The 13,763-nt window shown below is 43.5% G+C and overlaps 1 protein-coding gene across 1 annotated transcript in view; it reads right to left on the bottom strand.

Annotated features, from left to right (window-relative positions):
* Positions 1-13,763, bottom strand: part of ncapd3 (non-SMC condensin II complex, subunit D3) — a 34,433-nt gene that overhangs the window by 2,877 nt on the left and 17,793 nt on the right. The window contains exons 17-32 of the mRNA XM_029700143.1: positions 13,351-13,542; positions 12,955-13,052; positions 11,934-12,043; positions 11,715-11,822; positions 11,474-11,588; positions 11,170-11,265; positions 10,689-10,927; positions 10,321-10,400; positions 10,070-10,207; positions 8,138-8,271; positions 7,776-7,981; positions 7,350-7,460; positions 5,573-5,746; positions 5,082-5,203; positions 341-429; positions 167-214 (exon numbers count right to left, since the gene is read on the bottom strand). Coding sequence (XP_029556003.1) covers positions 167-214; positions 341-429; positions 5,082-5,203; positions 5,573-5,746; positions 7,350-7,460; positions 7,776-7,981; positions 8,138-8,271; positions 10,070-10,207; positions 10,321-10,400; positions 10,689-10,927; positions 11,170-11,265; positions 11,474-11,588; positions 11,715-11,822; positions 11,934-12,043; positions 12,955-13,052; positions 13,351-13,542 — 2,060 coding nt within the window. The remainder of the gene's footprint in view (positions 1-166; positions 215-340; positions 430-5,081; positions 5,204-5,572; positions 5,747-7,349; positions 7,461-7,775; positions 7,982-8,137; positions 8,272-10,069; positions 10,208-10,320; positions 10,401-10,688; positions 10,928-11,169; positions 11,266-11,473; positions 11,589-11,714; positions 11,823-11,933; positions 12,044-12,954; positions 13,053-13,350; positions 13,543-13,763) is intronic.

Genomic DNA, 13,763 nt, shown 5'->3' with positions numbered 1-13,763 from the left:
AGATTGATTGTCTAGAGCAGTGTGATCCATTTCAGTTCCACATGATACTCCTCATTCAATGTTAGCTGCTCTTGGGACATGCACACAGCCTATACACTTGGCATGCGGGAGGGTGTCTGACTCCTGAAGGAGAAGGGGGATTCATATCTGGGTTTGTCCAACTTACCCTGCGGTGTGCTTATAGCTCGATCGCAGACGCCTCCTTTCGGCTTCACTGTTATAGTGGAACAAGAAAAAGCAAAGAAATCTGTCAAATTGAATCACATCTCACCAAGTCGGAGTTGGCTATTTCCATCTAGATCCATCTAGTCAGCGGTGTGGTCATGAAAAGCGGCCCTACCTGATCCATCCAGGGGTGTGAAGTTTCTGTCGCCGGTCACCATGACCCAGCTCTTGTGTGGCCCGCTCCTCTGCCTCGCTGGCTGACGCCTGTGGTTCGTACACAACACCCAGTCAGAGAGACAAGCTTAATTACGCTCTCCCATTCCACATAGCAGCAAGGTGTGCCCATAGTGGTGGTTGTAATAGAATGTTGGTGTAGCTGAAGTGACAGTGGGAGTAATGCCTCTAGCGCCAGATCAAAAAGGCACAGTGTAGTCAAAAACATGATTGTGTTTTATATACATTTCCAGACTAGGAGTCTGGAATAATACTGTGAAAATTATGATTTTGAAAACAGCCTGAAGTTTCTGCTTGTTTTGGCCTGCCTCGTGACATCACCAGGCAGTAATTTAGTTAATTAACAAATAAGAGAGTTCCAAACCTCTGCCAATAACAGCTAGTTCAGGTTTCCCCTCCCCACTTAGACCCTTCCTAGCTAAGTTCTTGCTTAAGAAAATGCTCTTCGCTAAAAATCTATTTGTTTTTCAACCATTTTAATTGAAAACAAATCACAGTAATATACTTAAATTGTTACCCAGAAATGATATAGCTATCTATAAAAAGGCTGTATTGGACCTAAGATTATTAGGCATTTAATAGCGCCATTTGAGATTGCTCAATCTGGGACTGGAATGTGTCTAGACATATCCACCCCACCTTGTAGTACAGAGGATTCAAGGTGATGTAAAATGGGTGTAATATTTTCACACCAAGTATAAGTAGTCTTAAGGCAGTAGTTAGGTACAGTGCATTCAGAAAGTATTCAGACCTTCACCTTTTCCACATTTTGTTACATTACAGCCTTGTTCTAAAATGGATGAAATTTGCCCCCCCCCCAGGAAATCTACACACTATACCACATAATTATAAAGGGGAAAAAATGGGTTTAGAAATTCTTTGCAAATGTATTAAAATTAAACTGAAATTACAGTTACATAAGTATTCAGACCCTTTACTCAGCACTTTGTTTAAGCACCTTTGGCAGCGATTACAGCCTTGAATCTTCTTGGGTATGACGTTACAAGCTTGGCACACCTGTATTTGGGGATTTCCTCCCATTCTCCTCCGTAGATCCTCTCACACGCTGTCAGGTTGGATGGGGAGCGTCGCTGCACAGCTATTTCAAGGTCTCTCTAGAGATGATCGATTGGGTTCAAGACCGGGCTCTGGCTGGGCCACTGAAGGACATTCAGAGACTTGTTCCGAAGCCACTCCTCCATTCCTGGCTGTGTGCTTAGGGTCATTGTCCTGTTGGAAGGTGAACCGTCCCCCTAGTCTGAGGTCCTGAGAGCTCTGGAGCAGGTTTTCATCAAGGATCTCTGTACTTTGCTCCACTCATCTTTTCCTCGATCCTGACTAGTCTCCCAGTCCCTGCCGCTGAAAAACATCCCCACAGCATGATGCTGCCACCACGCTTTACCTTGGGGATGCTTCCAGGTTTCCTCCAGACGTGATGCTTGGCATTCAGGCCAAAGAGTTCAATCTTGGTTTCATCAGACCAGAAAATCTTGTTTCATATGGTCTGAGAATCCTTTAGGTTCCTTTTGGCAAACTCCAACCGGGCTGTCATGTGTCTTTTACTGAAGAGTGGCTTTCGTCTGGCCATTACCATAAATGCCTGATTGGTGGAGTGCTTCAGAGATGGTTGTCTTTCTGGGAGATTCTCCCATCTCCAGAAAGGAATTCTGGAGCTCTGTCAGAGAGACCAATGGGTTCCTGGTCACCTCCTTGACCAAGGCCCTTATCCCTCGAATGCTCAGTTTGGCCGGGCAGCCAGCTCTGGGAAGCGTCTTGGTGGTTCCAAACTTCTTCCATTTAAAAATGGAGACCACTGTTTTCTTGGGGACCTTTAATGTTGCAGACATTTTTTGCTACCCTTACCCAGATCTGTGCCTCGCCACAATCCTGTCTTAGAGCTCACGGACAATTCCTTTGACCTCATGGCTTGGTTTTGCGCTGACTTGCACTGTCAACTGTGGGACCTTATATAGACAGGTGTGTGCCTTTCCAAATCATGTCCAATCAATTGAATTTACTCCAATCAAGTTGTAGAAACATCTCAAGGGTGATCAATGGAAACAGGATGCACCTGAGCTCAATTTTGAGTCTCATAGCAAAGGGTCTGAATACTTACGTAAAAAAAAAAAAGAGGTATGTTTTTTTATTTTCAATACATTTGCAAACATTTTAAAAGACCTGTTTTCGTTTTGTCATTATGGGGTATTATGTAGATTGTATTAAATTACATTTTTTCCCCTCGTCAATGTAGAATAAGGCTACTGTTACAAAACATGGAACAGGTCTGAATACTTTCCAAATGCACTGTATGTACAGTATAGGTAGGTAGCAGGGTTTCCATTAGCCGGTAATTGCTGGCTTTTGGCCAACAAAATAAATAATGTACCCCGACTGTTGCGTGCTGCCTTACGTGCCTGCCCCTACTGGTGAGGAGAGCGTGCGAGAGAGGAGCTTTGGGCTACTGTTGAATGCAAAGATAGAGGCCTTTTTAATTTTAGTAAAATGAAAGTTAGAGTATGCCAGGGTTTGCGTTAGGCAGTCTTTCGTCAAAAAAAAAGAAAAAAAAAGGAAATTGATAAATAAAATTGGCACCGGACATTGGCCAGGAGAAGAAAAAAAATCCCTTTGAGAAATAATGCTTTTTAGCTCATTAATTGACTTAAATACCTGTTGACTGGTCATGCTTATCGGTCTATAGGTTAATTAGCATTATTTTGTGAAATTAAATTGGCCCGTGTATAGCATATTCATTATACATATCTATCACACGCATACAGATAGAGCCTTTGAGTGGAAAATCTGACAGTGCAAGAGTTGCTGCTGCAGCATCTTGTGGTGCTTTCAAGACAACTGTGAACTCTGAAAAATCGAGGTCAAATAATGACTTCAGTGATCTTCAGGTCGGAGATCTAGAAAGAGGACTGAGTTCGATGACCGTTCAAAACGAATTTTCCTAGTCAGAGCTTGTTTTTGTTTTTTCCCCCGCCAGTTGTCTTGAACGCACTGAAGTTGAAAGTCAGATGAGTTCCCAGTTGTTTTGAATGCAGCATCAAACGGCAATGGAAGGCAGGCTTTATCAGCGCGTCACACACACCACTTTGCAATGAGCCGAAGGCAGTATGCATTTTGAAAACATATACTTCATTGTTTGAAACCTGAACGTTTTAGTAGACATGACGCATGTCTTACCTTGCTTCAAGGTAACCCATTAGATCTCCTCCCTTTCTAACAGATAATTTCATCGGTCACATGAAACCACTAGCATGCCCTTTTGCATTATGGAATGAACATTCACGCGTAGACTACTGCATTGTGCGCATTGCTGCGCTTATAATGTGAAGAAATAGTTTATCAACTAAACGTTTTGAGCTATTGCATCAGACTCATGTAGCCTAGGCCTACTCGTATGAATTTGGGATCCATCGTCTCACAACTGTCCCAGAGTTTGTTTGGAATAGGCCATTTCTTTCTCGACAAGCTGACCAATAAAATAGGTAACGTAAACCTTTCTACTATAGTAGATTTACATAGGCTAGTGATTTTGCTGTTTGTTACTGGTCTTGTTGGCTGAGGAAAAGTAAATGTGGACAGTTCTAACATGTTCAAAGCACAAATCAGAATTCGGTAAGGACCGTTGCATCCTCGACTTGCATGTTCTAGTAATATCAATTACCATATTCTAAATGTGATCTGCACCGTGTGTGGACGCCCTAATCAGGTTACGCACCCAATGCATATGGATCAGGTACATTTATCAAATGTCCGGCAATTGAAAATGTTGTTGGTCAAAATGTCCAGCTCCACATTTTCCTAACAGAAACCCTGTCGTATGCCTATAGTAAAAAGACTACAAGGGAGATGACCTCCATATGGCATTTTAATATTGTAGTGGACAAAGATGAGAAGAACGTTGGGGTGGCCAAAGGTGCAACTCGCTATTTTGGTAGGCTTGAATTTTGGAACTTTATAAATGTTTTCGAATTTATAATAATTTGTTTTATCATTATTGTAGGCCTATTTATAAAATATCATTAGCCTATTATTATCATATGTTGGGTATGGTATGCACTTCCTGGTAATTGCTGCAATATAGCATATAACATTTTTGTGAAGGTTTAAACCAGTTCGCAAGTGTTTTGTTTCATTCTGTTGAGTCATTTTAAGTTCCAACTGCCGCAATATAATATCCTGCTTGTATTTCCCCTATAAAGAATGACTTGATCACGGCCGGCACGCTCATTAGGCATGATTACGCGGCTGCCTATGACGCCTTTTTCTGAGCTGAACTGGCCAACACAAAACTTCACATAATTCTGACAAAAACAATGACAATTTCCATCAACCAGTGGCATATGGGCTTTTTAGGTGAGCTCTGATGCCGCCCTTAGATAAGCAGTGCCTACTTTGTTAAAAGGCAGGGGCGCAAAATATTTAGCTTGTCTATTCTCAGCGCGCCTCTCAAGGGTGCTGTTGGAGAGACGCATCTCTGCAGCACTCCCAACATTCCATCAAAAACAATCAAACGCGCCTCCCAAGTGGCGCAGGGGTCTAAGCACTGCATCGCAGTGTTGCGTCGTCACTACAGCCTGGGGTTCGATCCTCGATAAATACACATTTTCCTAACAGAAATCCTAGTAGGTAGGTACGAAAGCATTGTGCTTGTATGCAGCTAAGAGCTGTACCTGTCTGACTGGACAAGTCTTTGGGTGAGCTGGCCTCGGTGGCTGGGGGCGACGGGCTGGGGCGTGGCAAAGCCCGTTTGGAGGAGCCTGTGGGCAGAAGCAGGGGCAGGGGAGCCCAGGATCTGAGAGACAGGGAGGGGGAGGTATGGTGGAGGGGGACAATTATGAGATTATGTATGGGATATGTAGCCTGTAGAAATTTAGACAATTGACATTGAGTCAGACATTTCTTCATATTCTCTCTTTTACAGACAGATACAGTAACTTTTTAAAATTAATTTCCACTTAAATAGAATTTTCACCTACTGACATCAATGCAAGTGAGATTGACTTAAGTGGAAGTTAGGCATCAAGGGGCAATTCCTTCATTACCAGCAGGGATCCTGATGGATTGCTATTCAGGCTGTTCGCAGCAAAGAGTAATGGCTGTAATAAAGTACTCCTATCTAAAAAAGACAAGACCTCCCTCCATTACTAGGCCTAGTGCTCACCGGCGTGCCCCCAGAGGCAGCATCCCCTCCCAGGGAGCAGTGGGCCATCTGGGCTTCCATCTCCTGCTCCTTCTCCTTCTCATACATCTTCAGGTTGTACTCCAGCTCTACCGCCAGCTGCTCGTCCGCTGCAAAGAACTCCTTCACCTCACTGCGGTAGTCCTGCATGGTCAGCTAGACAGCAGGGAGAAGTATTATATGCCCTTAGGAGTTGGCCTTAGGAACAGATCTAGGATCAGACTAGCTTGAGAACCCAAGGACCAAGGGCCATTGACTACAGCGCAGCCAATGTGCGCAACAGTCCCGACACCCTGTCTAACTCTTAATAATCATTTTGTGCAATATGCTTTTGGAAACGTCAGAAACTTCATATCACCTCCAAAATAAATTTTACAAATACAGACGATCCACTTACTGTGGGCTTCAACACAGATTTCCACGAGGTGTTTTGCATGGCACATAAGGATGCACATTTTAGTAAATTTGGCTGCGGACTAACAGACCCTCATTACAAAACAAAATTGTTTCCAAACAGTAAAATGACGTGACCAACATACATACATACATACATACATACATACATACATACATACATACATACATACATACATACATACATACATACATACATACATACATACATACATACATACATACATACATACATACATACGTGGGATGTTTTTCATCAAGATGCAACAATAGAAAGCCTATCGTCTTAAAGTCGAAAAGCTATTATTGAACACGCAACTGCAATTAGCGGAAAAGCACCGGTCTAAACAACGCACTTAAAATGTTCAGGTTTTAAACAATGATACTGCCTCAAATCCACATTGCAAAGTGATGGGTGACGCGCTGATAGCATGCCTACCATTGACTATCGCCTATGCACTCAAATGGGAGGCGTGCTTTAACTTTGAGTTGAAAGAAGAAAATTGTAGCTCTTTAAAATCATGGCCATCAAAACAGTTAACACGCAATTGCATTTAGAATAGTTATTTGTTGCGTAATGACTGGGCTTATAAAAGAACGGGTCGCTCCAGTACCAGCTTTTTGAGGAGCTGCTCTTGCCCTGTGACCGGCGGCGATAAGCTATTCCGCTCCTCAAACTAGGCTCTGTATGCGTGATAAATAAGATACATGACAACTACCCAAAATCCACGCACCAATTTAATTCCACTAAATTATGCTAATTAACCTATAGACCGATAAGCATGACCGGTCATGTGTCTTTTCAGTAGCTTACCGATTAACATCCCTAGTTGCACATTTACCTGAACTATGACACTTCCTGAGCTAAATAGAAACTCTGGCGAGAACACAGAAAAACATTGGCTCAAAGTGGTATTTGACAAAAAATAAAACTCTGGAAATCTGTTTGTATTTGCAAAGTTATTTTTGGATCATTATTAAGTTGTGTTCCAAGGTTTCCAAAACTGTTTCGCAAAAAAAAGAAAATGTTTCCAAATAAGAGTGTTTCAAACTTGACCAAATCACCTCAGCTAATCAAAAGGAACATTGAATGACTCCAACGTAGCGTTGGAATCAGGAGAGCCCTACTCCACTGTATTCACTATCCTGGTGGCTACAAACATTGTTATGGGATACATTTTGAACTGTAAACCATGCTCAGTCCTAAGTTCTTGCTTTTAATGCATTTTCAAAATTTCTAAGTTGTTTTAATATATTTTACATTTCTAATTTCGCCATCATACATTATACTTGACAATGGATGACGTGATGTCATGATGATGGCCGTCTTCCCTCTCTGCCTTACCTGGAGGTAGCCCATGAGGTCCTTCAGGACTGGCGAGCGCTTCTGTTCCAGCATGCTCTTCAGATTAATGATGATGGGAATCATGCTCTCGATGAACACTTTCTTCTGGACCTGTGGGTGGATGGATGAACAGTTAGCCGTTGGCCCCCTCTAGTGGCTTGGAACACAACATTTGTGGGTTTAAGTAGTGCTGGACAAATACATGTTTATTGTAAGTCACTTTGGATATAAATAGTAATATTATCATTACTACTACTTGTTTTAGAATACAAAATTGTGTGTCCTATTAAGACGTGTTGCATGTAAAAGGAAAGAATGAAAGAAAGCTTAAATTGCAACCAAATCCGAGTCCTGGCCCCCCTTTTCATTATTCTACAATTATCATAATATATTATTACTACTACCATTATTCAAAGCTCAACATACCTGTGAGACCACCTTCTTCTGGGCCACCTGCATGACGGCCTTGGCCATGGCCATCTGCTCGTCCTCCTGCGGCTCGTCGCCACCAGCCCCCGCCGCTCCGCTCAGTGCTGACAGCTTGATCTCCTTGAGGCTGAGGATCCCAAATGTCTCAGCCAGCACTGCCGCCCCGTCACCGTCCAGAGGCAGCTCCCCGTCCACAAAGCACGCTGAAGGGGTGGAGGCAGAGACACAGCGAAAGAACGGGAAGCAAAGAGAGCATATGAGTGAGAGAGACAAAGGTGCAAATATTCAATAAGCGCTCACCAATAAACATTTGAAGAGTACATGTAATTTCAATGTAGCAGTTTTCTTGGAGCGCTTACCGAGGATGTTCTGGCTGATCTTGATGGTGATGTTAAAGCGCTGGGCGTCTGTGAAGTGCACCAGCAGGAACCTATAGATCGTGAACCTCCTCTCTTTGTTCTGGGCTCCTTTCAGGGAGAACTTAGCCTTCTCACTGGGGGACAAACAGACATTTACTAGAGTGTTTCCCAACCTGTCATGGACTAGGGACTGGCAAAAACGACATAATTGCTATCGAATAGAATGACACCCTTAAGTCCATTGTAACACATGGCAAACATTTCCATTTCGCACAATTGCTCAAATAGAATTGCCAGTTCAATAGTCTAGCGAGTTCACAATCACATTACAACAGCAAAGTCCCATAGTACTCATCCACTGATTAGAAAGTATTTTTACTGTGAAAATACCTTGTTGTGACATCTCACCATTGGAGTGGCTGATCAGCAATATGTCAGACTGCGAGTTCAGAATCACCAACTTAGAATAGTCATCATCAACCTCGTAAACTCAGCATAAAAAAAAAAAAAAGAAATGTCCACAGATCTTCATTGTAAAGAGTTTAAACAATTTCCCATGCTTGTTCAATGAACCATAAACAACTAATGAACATGCACCTGCGGAACGGTCGTTAAGACACCAACAGCTTACAGACGGTAGGCAATTAAGGTCACAGTTATGAAAACTTAGGACACTAAAGAGGCCTTTCTACTGACTCTGAAAAACACCAAAAGAAAGATGCCCAGGGTCCATGCTTATCTGCGTGAATGTGCTCCAGGCATGCTGCAAGGAGGCATGAGGACTGCAGATGTGGCCAGGGCAATAAATTGCAATGTCCATACTGTGAGATGCCTAAGACAGAGCTACAGGGAGACAAGACGGACAGCTGATCGTCCTCACAGTGGCAGACCACGTGTAACACCTGCACAGGATTGGTACATCTGAACATCACACCTGCAGGACAGGAAAAGGATGGCAACAACTGCCCGAGTTACACCAGGAACGCACAATCCCTCCATCAGTGCTCAGACTGTCCGCAATAGGCTGAGAGAGGCTGGACTGAGGGCTTGCTGTAAGGCAGGTCCTCACCAGACATCACCTGCAACAACATCGCCTATGGGCACAAACCCACCGTCGCTGGACTAGACAGGACTGGCAAAAAGTGCTCTTCACTGATGAGTCGTGATTTTGTCTCACCAGAGGAGATGGTCAGATTCGCGTTTATCGTTGAAGGAATGAGCATTACACCGAGGCCTGTACTCTGGAGCAGGATCGATTTGGAGGTGGAGGGTCCGTCATGGTATGTCACAGCATCATCGGACTGAGCTTGATGTCATTGCAGGCAATCTCAACGATGTGCGTTACAGGGAAGACATCCTCCTCCCTCATGTGGTACCCTTCCTGCCGGCTCATCCTTACATGACCCTCCAGCCTGACAATGCCACCAGTCATACTGCTCGTTCTGTGCGTGATTTCCTGCAAGACAGGAATGTCAGTGGTCTGCCATGGCCAGCGAAGAGCCCGGATCTCAATCCCATTAATACGTCTGGGACCTGTTGGATCAGAGGGTCAGGGCTCGGACCATTCCTCCCAGAAATATCCGGGAACTTGCAGGTGCCTTGGTGGAAGAGTTGGGTAACATCTCACAGCAAGAACCGGCAAATCTGGTACAGTCCATGAGGAGATGCACTGCAATACTTAATGCAGCTGGTGGCCACACCAGATACTGACTGTTACTTTTGATTTTGACCGCCCCTTTGTTGAGGGACACATTATTCCATTTCTGTTAGTCACGTCTGTGGAACTTGTTCAGTTTATGTCTGTTGTTGAATCCTGTTATGTTCATAAAAATATTTACACATGTTAGGATTTTTCTTTTTTTGCTGAGTTTAGAAAGCAATTGGTAGCCAATATAAAACTACTTTTAGCCAAAAATAGGAGCATAATTGTACCTGGCTGTTTGAGGGAAATTGTTGTAGGTCTTGTGTTTCTCATAGGAGTTGAAGTGGAAGATGCACTCAATGAAGTGCTGTGAGAACATCACTGGGTTCTTCTTGAGCAGGAGGTGAACCAGACAGTACTCACACAGACTGGAATGGAAATAAATATGTGATTTACTAGTTCCCTCAGTTCTGTTCATTTTTTGCTTTTTGTATTGAGTGCATTGGAACTGGTGACAGCATACATAATGATCACCACTTACCTAGCAATGGTAGGGTCAGAATCCACCAGCACTGCAATGAAACGGAAGAACAGCGAGCCCTTCCATTTGACATACTCTTCCTACAAACAGCAACGATTCATAATTCTTTACCCTCTTCCTGACAGTGACAGGTTTATCGGAAAAAACTTCTAAATTGTGGCTTTAGCAAGCTGAATTCAGGAACAACAAGTATATATAATTCCAGGATTACAGCAACTGAGAATAACATTTAGGAGGGCATAGTCATTTAAGAAGACTGATACATTTTAAATCAATCAAGCCATAGTAACACTTCATTTTCTGTCAGTTTATTGTCCTCCGGCCACAAGCGGTACAGCAGAGGGCGCTGTCTATTGTTTGAGTCCTACCTGCAGCAGGTTGGTGAGCATGGTGAGGGTCTGCTTGCGGATGAGCGGCTCCTTATCGCGGAGACAGGCCGACACGTTGGGAACGTAGCGGTCAACCATGTTGGTGTAGCGCACGCACAGGTCACACATGACCACAACCACATTACTGCGCACCGCCAACTCGCTGCACAGTTCCAGTTCGCGGGCGAACGCCGGAAGGTACTTGCGGGTCAGCTCCTCGTGCTGCAGGCACAGCTTACCTGGAGGGAGATGGGAGGGGTGTTGAGTTAGCTATCCAGTTATTTTTGGAGCAGAGTGCTTATGGTATGCTACTCTTCCAGCAAAATTAAGGCAGTTATACAATTCTAAAAGCACGTGCACTCAGGCCCCTACTCCACTACCATATATCTATAGCACAATGGTGTAGGGCCTAGGGGTTGTTTCTGGTCAGTGTCTCAGCCAAAAATACATTCATTTCCAGGAAGGTGGACTGAGGTCATACCTAGAGTGATGACAGCATGAGCCCGGACGCTGCTGGGCATGGAGGAAGCCTTAAACTGAGACAGAGGCTGGGAGCCGGCCAGCTCCTCTGACCCCTCTGTTAGAACACGAAACACACAAAACATGTATAGTCGAAAGAAACATTTGACATAGCTGTGAATGGACCAGAAGAACAATGCATAAGACTGATAAATTTAATGTGACCAAAGATAACGAACAACTGATTTTACAAAAGGTTTTTCCTGCTGCAGCCACTTAAGGGTTCCATAACATTCTAATATTCTCTGAATAATGTATTCAAATACCTGACTGTTGTTCCACACTGGAGGTGAGGACAGACTGGACCAGGAGCACAATGCGTTTGCCCACTTTGGAGGGACAATGCAGCGACGCCACGCCTAGTGTGTACAGGTGCTTCACCTGACCGGAGAATAAAATTCAATGAAGCCCAATTAATACACAAAAGATCCAGTTTATACTTGCTTTGCAATAGTATTCAAAGGACCTGTCAATGAGTGATTCTGTTTAGATGTTAATTTCTCTCACCACCAAATCCTCATTCAAATTCTGTGCTCCGTTTTCATTCAGGATGACGCTGGAAAGATACGCCTCACAGAGCGAGACTAGTTCTCCACAGTGTTGGTTAAGGAATGTCTGCAAAGCATAATTTAACTTCTGGTTAGCTAATACAGTCCACATTAAAAGATTGGAAGTGAGTTACTGGGATTTATTCTAATATTTGAGGCTCGCACACACAAAAACTACCTGTGTGTCACTGACTGCCTCTGCCTTGCCCAGTCGACACAGAGTCTCCACACTGGCACTGATCACCTCCAGAGGCATGTCAAAGCTCTTCAGCCAGGTAATAATGTCCTCTGCCATTAAAAAATATAAAATAAGTTAGATTCACAAACAAGAAGTAAGGATAGCTAGGGTCAGGGCCATTTCCAGACCACATGATGCGAACAGGAATAAATCTGGACCCTAGTTATAGTCAAGGGCACAGAATTTCTCCCAATCAGGAAAAACTCCTACAATAGAGGGGAGGGATCCAGGGCCAAAATATTTACCATAATTGCAAAGAAACAGACAACCATACACTGTAATGTTCCTAAAAAAACAAGAAACATTATAAGAATTAATGTGGTATATTGCTAAAATTTAATTTTAACCAAAATATTCAGCTGCCCCTTTAAGAGCAGTTGTTACCATGGTAACAGGGCCACTCCAGTCATATGAGAGATTTGGGATATGACTAGGGCATCTCTTCACTATCAGTTGAAGCAGCAGACTCAATCTAACATTGAAAAACAACCGAGCTTGTGAACAAAACAATGTAAATAGCCAAGAAACACAAGGACAAAGTCTCAATTTGTAAACTTGAGTAGATTAGACCAACTTTTATGCTTGTGCGCAGCACCTCCAAAACTAAATCATTCAGCACTTCACTCAGTACGCACAGCTCCTCTCCTCTGCTGCTTGAGGCAAGATATAGGATGCATATTTCTTTGTATGATTAGCCGATACGAAACAAAGTTGCAGAAAAACTGTAGTATTTTTCTCCTTATAAATTGTGCTCATACTTTACTTTTTTATATTTGCGAATGTAATGCTTGCACTGTAGAGCCCTGCAAATTGACCACCCGCCAACGTGGCTGGTGAAACACACATTCTTAGCTATAGCTAACTCTAGCCACATTTGGTAGGTGTTAATTTTATGCCTTGGAAGGAGCCATCTTGACAGCTCATCCTGTGTCATCCCATTCAAAGCAACTTGGACACTCACCGACAATCCTGCTCTTGGTGTCTTCGTTCAGATGCTCGCCAATGTCCCCGATCACGCACAGGATATGGCAGGATGTTGTCACTGTGACATTCTTTGACCTAGAAAATAAAACATTTAGTAAAATATTTGACAAGCACAGGAGATGGGCTGTTTGAAAATACGCAGCGTCCCTTTCTTGACGTAATGACCAGTCTGTATAGTGACTGGACTGGTGAAAGCCATGTTGTGAAACCTCTGCTTTCACCAATCACGTTGTCTAAGGTCAGGAAATACTTAAAGGAAGGGAGGAAGAAAGGATGCATTGTCTTAGTATTAAGGCCAGAGAGAGGGCCGGATACAGTTATTTACAGAAATAAATACTCCAAGATATTTATCAATAGCCTGATCTACACTGACCTAACCAGGTCGTCCCAGGCGTCCAAGATCTTTCCGTAGTCGAGTCGGGGGCAGGAGCTGGCCACTTTGGAGAGCAGCAGCCACGCCCCAGTCGCATGCTCTGCCTCCGTGTGAGAGATGAGGTTGTTGATGAAGGCTGCAGTGAACTTGTTCTGCTTGGACCACACCGTGAAGGCCCTACTGAAGTACCGGCTGTAGAGGAGGAGGAACACAAAGGTTTAATAAAATGTTTTTGTCCCCACTTAGATACACTATGGAAGTTAATTGTTTAGGTCAAATTTTTGTTTGTTCATATTATACATATTTAGTATAATATTGGCTGTGGGGAGGTGTTCCTCGCTTCTGTCCAATTAGATTATTTCTGGACATTTAGCGAACCACTTTTGGCTGAAGAGCACCCCCAGACGCACTTA

This window comes from Salmo trutta, chromosome 19, assembly GCF_901001165.1.
Source record: "Salmo trutta chromosome 19, fSalTru1.1, whole genome shotgun sequence".
NCBI classification, from domain to species: domain Eukaryota; kingdom Metazoa; phylum Chordata; class Actinopteri; order Salmoniformes; family Salmonidae; genus Salmo; species Salmo trutta.
The sequence above is the reverse complement of the archived record's forward strand: the minus strand, read 5'-3'. Positions and strand labels throughout refer to the sequence as shown.